Raw genomic sequence first — 9,203 nt, 5'->3', positions numbered from 1 at the left:
CTGGGAGACGCTGGAGGCGGGGCCGCCCCGAAGAGCGCGACCTTTGACCCGCAGCCGAGGCTACGTCAGAGGCGGCCGCAGTCGGAAGCCCGGCGGCGGTGGCCGTGGTGCCGTCCGGAGGCGATGGAGGTAACCTAGCCGGGCGGCCTGGCAGGGTCCGTCTTCCCGCCGCCGAGCCTCCCGCGCCACGACTGGGACGAGGGTGGGAGCCCGGGAGGGTTACGCCGCCGCCTTCCCTTACTCTGCCCTGGGTTACCTGTCCCTTGGAGCCCGGCTGGTGAGATCCCCGCCAGCGGAGACCCGCCCCAGCACCCCGCTGTTGGGGTTCCCACCTGAGGGCTGTCCCCCGCGCGGGGTTCCCGACCGGCGGGGTTCACGCGCTAAGCCTGGGATCAGCAAAAGAGTTCCTTTGACACCTGGGTTTGATTTTATTTTGTAGGATCCTGTTCAAGATGGGGTGGCCTCAGCAGCCACCCCTGGGACCGGGAAGTCTAAGGTGAAGAGAGTGTTTGACCAGCAGGCTCGCTCCAGAGTGGAAGGGTGATGGATTAGAAAAACTTTGATGTGGGAGAGGGAGGCCTATTTAAAAGAAAGGACCTCTTCAAGGCATTTCAATTTTAATTGACAGTTACTCATCTATTTTCCGCTTCTCTGTCCTCTCTCTCCTACTCCCCCCAACCTTGATTTCCTGATGGAGAAACCCGTTCTTGTTTACTTCCTGCTCCTGGTTTGCACTGCTAAGAGATCCTGCAGTTTTTCAAACATTAAATGAAGCAGTCTGATTTATAAAGATTTCTATAGTGATGCAGTGGAAAAAAACATTGAGTTAGGGTAGGAAACAAGGGGCTCTAGTTCCTATGTTGTGAAAAGAGAGAGTTGAGTTAGATCATTTTTATGGCCCCTTACAATATTTAACATTCAATGATTTCAGATGATAGTGATTTATTGCCAAGATTTATTGTTTGCATGCCAAGTTTCAGGCCCTTGCCTAAGCACTGGGTTTCTTTATTTAAGCTTCATGATAACCATGAGATAGTACTGTTATTATTCTTATTTTACAAATGAGAATCCACAGAGGTTAAGTAATTTTCAAAAGTTGTGAAAGCCCAATTTTTTAGTTAAAGCTGAAAAGTTTCCTGATGTATCTTGTTGCTGTAGTTATAAATTTTCATATGACCAGAGACTTCTTTCAGCTTGGCATAGAATTTTACAGCTCTTTAGGAATTTTAAGAAGTATTAGTTCCAATCCCTAATTGTACAGTTTAAGAAATCAAAATCTAGAACCTCTGTCACAATAATCTGTGTAAGAAGTTAAGTGTTCTTTTTGCTAATAACTGATTCTTGAGTTGAAGTAGCATCTACTTTAAAAAATGTGGAATAAAATATGGTGTTTGATTGGCTTAAAGGTTTAGTCAGTAGAATGTTTTTATTTTTAAGCAGACATTATGGTTTTTTGTGTGACATTCTGGAAATGTGATAACAAGTTGTTACACCTTTCAGCTGGAAACATTGCCCAAGGAAGATCTCATCAAGTTTGCCAAGAAGCAAATGATGCTGTTACAGAAAGCTAAGTCAAGGTGTACAGGTATTAGGTTGAAAATATTTATCTTGGTTAAAAATGGTAGTTTTTTTTATTTTTACTTTTTAATATTTATTTTTTAGGTATAGATGGACACAACACAATGCCTTTATTTTTATGTGGTGCTGAGGATCGAACCCAGGTCCGCCCATGCTAGGCGAGCGCTCTACTGCTAAGCCACAATCCCAGCCCAAAATGGTAGTTTAAATAGTACATTGGCCCATTTTTAGTTTTCATGATTCCAAATGCATCTTAGTCACTTGTAGAATCTCACTACTTAACAACACTTACCTCTTTTTGTGTTTTGTTTCGTTTTGTTATTGTTTTTTTTTTAATATTTGCATGTCTAAATTACAGTTATCTTTGAATTGTTAAAGTTAGGGAGGACTATTTTTAATTTTGTAAAGTTAAGCATTTTTTTTTCCTTCATGTGGATTGTAGATTCCTCTGAGTTAAGTGTGTTTTCTAGAAGAGTCAGTTAAAATGTTAGAGATACAAAGTGGTAAGCCCAGAGACATAGTCAATGTCCTTAAGTAATAAATTCCTGGAAATCTGAAATGTATACGTTTGCTGGGATTGGTTGATTTTTCTATTCTGTTTAATTTTTATTTCAAAAGGAAATTAATGCTAATAGCTTAAGTGGCTGAAGTCTTGAATTTTAGATGACTTAAAAATGTTCACTGCCCAATCTAAAAAGAAAAAAGCCAAGACTTATTTTCTATCAGGAAGTCAAATTATGTTTTAGAATTTGAATCTGCTTATGATTAAGAGAGTAATTTATTTGAAAATGATGTTCTAGGCTCCAGAGCCAAGTTTTTTTGTTTAATATGAGGTTTAATATGAGTTCTTGCTTTAAAATTATACAGTAAGAAGTATTTATAACTGAAATAATATGTCTAGGATTTGTTTCAAAATTATCAGGATGGCCAGGTACAGTGGTGCATGCCTATAGTCCCAGTTACTTTGGAGGCTGACAAGGGAGAATCGCTTGAGCCCAGGAGTTTGAGACTAGCTTGGGCGATATAGTGAGACCCTGTCTCAAATTTTATAATAGGTAAGGGGGGAAGGAGGAAGTGAGTGCTATTAAGCATGAAATATTGTCAGTGTGATAATCACTAAAGCAGGATGATGGGTATATACAGATTAATCATACTATTTTCTCTACTTTTTTATCTTAAGTTTTCCATATTAAAAGGAAAAGAAAAGATGATGCTATTATGTGAGTCAATATTTCTCAAAGTGTCTGCTTCTTAAATATATTCAAATTTATAGGTTATGGAGGGTTTTTTTTTTTTTTTTTAAAGAATGTACTTATCAATTTAGTGATTATTTTCTGAACTGGAAAATTTTTTCAAATTATTTAGAATTGGAAAAAGAAGTTGAAGAATTCAAATCAAAACCTGTTGATGGAGGAACTGATGATATTATTAAGGTAATGAAACAATTGTGAATATTGCTTCAATTTTTATTTACCAAAAGGAAATGTCAGATGATAAATAGAATTTCCTTGAGGGATGTCAGTTTGCTAGAGGCTATCTGGCATTCTGTCTACCACTTCCTCTCTGGACTTGGTTAAGTTTTTACCACTCTGATTAACAAAAAAAAAAAAAAAAAAAATAGGGCTAATGACCTCTAGATCTCTATCTGAAATGAATATTTTCTCCCCTTTTCTTCCCACATACTTCTTAAATACCTCAGTCTTTGCCCTATTCCTCCCTGCTCCTCTCAGAAAACCTGGCCATGCTCAGAATTTCATTGTTCTAAAGATACGTGTAATCTGTAGGTAGATCTACATCATTAGATGTGCCTACTGACCCATATCTGAAGTTATATTTCTAGCTGCCTAGGGAAAAAACCCTCACACATTTCACTTGTCATCCTCTCAAGTGTAACATGACCAAATCTCCTCCTCTGGGTGGGTCAGCAGCACCACTGGGCTTTGTGCTTTTTGACTTATGCCTTAACTTTGCGATTTCCTTTATCCTCTACATGTATCAGTTACAAAGACTTGTGGTTACTTCAGCTTTACTTCAGCTTTCTCTCCATTTGCATGGCTCTCTCCTGCCTTCTGTCTTCATATACTTGTTTGGTCTGCTTGTTTTCTAGGTCTGCTACACATTTTTCCTGGAACTGGCTTTGGTGATGATCCTGTGAACTTCTACACTGCTTTCCTCCATCAGGCCCCCATTTGCTAGGGTCTCTCATCATTCACTTTCTCAGTTAACCATCTCATTTTGATAGAGCACATCTTTCTATAGCTTCTTAAGAATGAGTGCATTGGAGGTGCATTTAAAAATGCCTTTAATTAATATTCTTTCACATAAGGAGTTCAAAGGGAGGCAGTCCTAGAGTTGGTTCAGTCTCCTAATGGTGTTGTCATCAGAACCAATTCCTTCATCTCTGTGCTCCTGCATCTTTATCTTATCAACTGGGGAGGCCTGAGGTTTAAGGTTTTAACCTTTATGGTATCTATAAAAAAGACAGATAAGGAAAAAATAGTTGATCATAGAGGTTAAATGAGACAGTCTACAGAAAATGCCACAGAACTTTTTGGAATGCTAATCTAGAATTATATTTTCATTCCAGTTTTCCATTTTGTCTGAGAAATGTCATTGACTTTTAATTTTCCACAATTATATTGAAATTTCTATTTGGGGGTTTGAATGTTTAATTTGGAAGAGCTCATTCTTGATATCTGAAAATTTATACATCTTATTTGAAAATTTAACATGTTCTGTTTTTCTGAGGAAATAAATTCATGCTGTCTTAAAGTTTACCTCTGCTTTTGCATTTTCTGTTTCCTTCAGGTTGAAATATTTTGATCACTTGTGAACCAAAAAGAAAATCTAGTATCTTGAAAATAACATACATCTTCCCAAGTAGTCCCCTACTATCCTATGCTACCCCTCCAGTTTCTCATACCCAAGGTAGCCATTATCCTAGCTGGGCACATTGGTCCACACCTGTAATCCCAGTGGCTCAGGAGGCTGAGATAGGAGGATATAGCAAGTTCAAAGCCGGCCTCAGCAAAAGCGAGGCCCTAAGCAACTCAGTAAGACCCTGTCTCTAAATAAAATACAAAATAGGGCTGGGGATGTGGCTCAGTGGATGAGTGCTCCTTAGTTCAATCCCCGTACCCACCCAAAAAAAAGTTTCATGAATGTTCAGCTGTAGGAGATTATGTCAAACAGTTTATAGTATTTGAAATAACTTTCACTTCTACCAATAACATACCCAGGATCCGATAGATCCATATCCTCTTCAGCACTAGGTTTTGTCTTACATTTTATTTTTGCCAATTAAATAAGTGTAAAATGAAAGGTCATGGTGATCCTGAAAGGAGTCACTCATTTTTTATCCAACGTCCATTTTTTTTCATGGACAAGTGAGCCTTTTTTTATTGATTTGTAGAATTTTTTATATATTTTACATAGAGATATTCTTGATTATGCATGTTTTGAATATCTTTTTCCAATTTCTGACTTGATTTTTCAGTTTTTATATCTTTCTGAACACTTTAAGTTTTCCAAAAAATGTGTTGAAGTTCTCATATTCCTATATCTTTTCTCCTTTTCTCTTTGTTCTTATGTTTATACCTTTTTGAATCTTTTATTTTCCCTTTAACATGGATTGGGAAAGATGTGATAACTATGCCTGTGGTCAGTCTACCATTTTTTATAACGTTTATTTATTTTTAGTTGTAGATGGACACAATACCTTTATTTTACTTAATTTTTATGTAGTACTAAGGATTGAACACAGTGCCTCTCTCACACGTGCTAAGCAGGTGCTCTACCACTGATGCACAACCACAGCCCAGACCACCATTTTTTTAACCCCAGGCAAACAAATCCTTCTATTCCAAAACAGGCATTGACTGAGCGTCTGGATGCTATTCTTCTGGATAAAGCAGAGACTGAACAACAGTGTCTTTCTCTGAAGAAAGAAAATACTAAAATGAAACAAGAGGTTGAGGTAAGACAATATTTAATGTTCTTTTATTTTTTATTAACATAGAGTAGGCATGAATTTTTTAGCTAACTAAACCCTTTAAAAGCATCTAATTGCCAGTTTTGGTGGCATATGTCTATGATCCCAGCCGTTCAAGAGGCTGAGGCAGGAGGATACCAAGTTTAAAGCTAGCCTCAACAATTTAGGGAGGCCCTAAGCAATTTAGCAAGACTTCGTCTCAAAATAAAAAACGGGCTGGGGATGTGGCTAAGTAGTTAAGTGCACCTGGTTCAATCCCTGGTACAAAAAAAGAAAAGAAAAAAAAAATCTAATCCAGTCTTATGAAAAAAGAAAGATTAAAACAAAAAGAAAAAATAAAGTAAATGCAGTCATTCAGTTATACAAAGCTAAAGCTAACATTTACTTGTTACATCTTCTTTTAATACTTATAATGTCAAGAAAAATGAAAATAAGTTCATTTTTTCACACAACTCTAAATACTGTTATGTATTCAGTTCTAGGATATTCAGTATCATATTTCTACTTTCTTGCCTATTAGGTAATCTACTCAGGTTGAAGTTCTATGCCTTATACAACTTATATGATTTGTCACTTTTTTAAAAGAAAATTAAATTCAGAGATTTACTAGTTGTTAGGTATTACTTTAATAGTTTTAATATTGCTGATCTTAGTTGTTCTACTTAAAGTAGATAGAGCCTAAGGAAAACTGTTGGAATCTCAGTATCATATTTCTGTAGTATATTTCCCTTCATTTACTTTGCTCTATTGGCCAGTGTCAATATCTTTCTTCAGGGTACGGGTTTCTTTTGTCTTACTTGATTTATTTGTTTTATTTTCATAACAGAATTCTGTAACTAAGATGGAAGATTTGCACAAGGAAGTGGAACAATCACATAGAAACTATGTTAAAGAAATTGAAGATTTGAAAAATGAATTGATGGTAGTGCATTCCAAACACAGTGAAGATAAAGCTGGCTTACAAGAGAAACTGGAAGAAGCAATGAATAAACAATTAGAGCTCTCAGAACAGCTCAAATTTCACAGTGAATCTGAAGATACTGTTAAAAAATTACAAGAAGAAATTCCAAAAATTAGGTCAGCCTTTGAGGAGCAAATTTCATATCTGCAAAAGCAGTTAGAAGCTACCACTGATGAAAAAAACCAAGAGATTACTCATCTGCAAAAAGTCATTGAGGAAAATTCTCAGCATTACCAAAAAGATATTAATAGTTTACAAGAAGAACTTTCGCTTTTGAAAGCTACCCACAAAGAAGAAGTAAGGAAATTGATGTGCCAAATTGAAACATCAACTAAAGAACATGAAACAGAAATAAACAAGTTAAACAAGCTAAATGAAAACTTAGTAAAACAATGGGAGGCAACTGAGAAGAGTAGTCAAGAGAAATGTGAATTGGAAAACTTAAATGTTAACCAAGACAATCAAATGTGTTCTATGCTTTTACAAGAAGGTACTTTAGTAGAACAAGTAGTAAATGAAAAAGTAAAACAATTAGAAGATTCCTTAAAAGAACTTGAATCTCAACATAGTATCTTAAAAGATGAGGTAACTTATATGAATAATCTTAAATTAAAACTTGAAATGGATGCCCAACATATAAGGGATGAGTTTTTTCATGAAAGAGAAGACTTAGAGTTTAAAATTAATGAACTACTATTAGCTAAAGAAGAACAGGGGTGTGTAATAGAAAAATTAAAATATGAGCTAGAAGATTTAAATAAACAGTTTTGCTTTACTAAAGAACAACATAACAAAGAAGTACACAGTCTTAAGGAACAACATCAAAAAGAAATGTTAGAACTAAATGAGACGTTTTTGTCAGGTTCGGAAAAAGAAAAATTAGCATTAATGTTTGAAATACAGGGTCTTAGGGAACAGTGTGAAAACCTACAACAAGAAAAGCAAGAAGCAATCTTAAATTATGAGAGTTTGCGAGAGATTATGGAAATTTTACAAACAGAACTGGGGGAGTCTGCTGGGAAAATAAGTCAAGAGTTTGAGTCAATGAAACAACAGCAAGCATCTGATGTTCATGAGCTTCAGCAGAAGCTTAGAACCGCATTTAATGAAAAAGATGCTCTTCTTGAAACTGTGAATCGAATCCAGGGAGAAAATGAAAAGCTATTATCTCAACAAGAATTAGTACCAGAACTTGAAAATACCATAAAAAGCCTTCAGGAAAAGAATGAATTGTACTTAGTTAGTCTCAGTGAAAGAGATACGATGTTACAAGAATTAGAAACAAAGATAAGTTCTCTTACTGAGGAAAAAGATGATTTTATAAGTAAAATTAAAAAATCCTATGAAGAAGTAGATAGTCTCCATAAAAAATGTAAAAGAGAAGAGAGCTTAGCCATAGAACTAAAGGAAAGAGTTGAGCAAACTGCCCAGTACAACAGTGAACTAGAACAAAGGGTAAATGAGTTAACAGGAAGACTAGATGAGACTTTAAAAGAAAAGGATCAAAATGACCAAAAAATAGAAAAACTTATGGTTCAAATGAAAACCCTCTCTGAAGACCGGGCAATGTTTTCATCTGAAGTAAAGGCTCTTCATGAGGAAAATAATAGACTAAACTCTGAAAACAGCCAGTTGAGTAAGGATTTGGAAGCTCTTCATTCTCAAAAAGAAGATTTTATCTTAAAAGAACATATTACTGAATTAGAAAAGAAACTTCAGGTCATGGTTGTAGAGCGAGAAAATTTAAATAAACTGTTTGAAAATGAACAAGTCCAGAAGTCATTTGTCAAAACCCAGTTGTATAGTTTTCTGAAACAATTAGGGTCAAAGGTTTTAGAAGAAAATGAAGAAGATGATGTTGGGAATATCCTACAAGCTATAGGTGAATCCTTAACAAAAATAAATGAAGAAAAACACAACTTGATTTTTCAATGTGATGAAAGGGTTTTAGAGTTAGAAAAAGAGATTAAGTGCCTTCAAGAAGAGAATGTTGTTCAGTGTGAAGAACTTAGGTCTTTACTAAGAGACTATGAACAAGAAAAAGTTCTTTTAAGAAAAGAGTTAGAAGAAATCTTGTCAGAAAAAGAGGCACTGCAACTTGATCTTCTAGAAATGAAGAATGCTAATGAAAAAACAAGACTTGAAAATCAGAATCTTTTAATTCAGGTTGAAGAAGTATCTCAAAAATTACATAGCAAAAATGAAACCCATTATGAAAAATCTTGTATAACAGAACATGAAAACCTAACGGCATTACTAGAACAAAAAGAAACTGAATTGCAAGATGTGAGAGCAGAGTTGACATTATTAAAGGTACTAACTATTTGAACTTTATTGATTCAAATAAATTCTTAGTTCTGGTCATAGACTCTAGAAAATTTTACATTAAAATTTTTCCACTTTTAAGTCAGAAGTAAATTTTTTAGCATTAATGCTCAAGTGGCAAATTTCTGAAAAATGCTTTAAATATGTTGATGTTATATATCCTGTTTATTATTACATTGATCTTTTTGGAGGGGTGTAATCATTTTAAAACCTTGAACTTATATAAGATTAAATGATTAGGGGTTTAAAATATTTTGGTCAAAAGTGTGTAGTCACTAGCAAAACTATGATCATGAAGAAATTTGAGTTACATTCTTATGCATAGTATCTTTTTCAAAGAACACTATT

General features: G+C 35.2%; 1 protein-coding gene across 4 annotated transcripts in view; it reads left to right on the top strand.

Moving 5' to 3' along the window:
- Window positions 1-22: 22 nt before the first annotated feature.
- Gcc2 (GRIP and coiled-coil domain containing 2) overlaps window positions 23-9,203 on the top strand; it is a 48,907-nt gene continuing 39,726 nt past the window's right edge. The window contains exons 1-6 of one of the 4 annotated variants that reach the window (XM_015499666.2): window positions 23-129; window positions 440-496; window positions 1,501-1,585; window positions 2,944-3,011; window positions 5,450-5,554; window positions 6,396-8,843. In XM_015499666.2, coding sequence (XP_015355152.1) covers window positions 124-129; window positions 440-496; window positions 1,501-1,585; window positions 2,944-3,011; window positions 5,450-5,554; window positions 6,396-8,843 — 2,769 coding nt within the window. In that variant the 5' untranslated portion in view covers window positions 23-123. Of the gene's footprint in view, window positions 130-439; window positions 541-1,500; window positions 1,586-2,779; window positions 2,799-2,943; window positions 3,012-5,449; window positions 5,555-6,395; window positions 8,844-9,203 lie in introns of those variants that run through there. The other 3 variants (XM_048810250.1, XM_048810248.1, XM_048810249.1) reach the window with 3 other exon arrangements.

The sequence above is a fragment of the Marmota marmota genome, unplaced genomic scaffold (genome assembly GCF_001458135.2).
Source record: "Marmota marmota marmota unplaced genomic scaffold, marMar, whole genome shotgun sequence".
Classification (NCBI taxonomy): Eukaryota; Metazoa; Chordata; class Mammalia; order Rodentia; family Sciuridae; genus Marmota; species Marmota marmota.
This window is presented reverse-complemented; position numbering and strand designations above follow the sequence as displayed.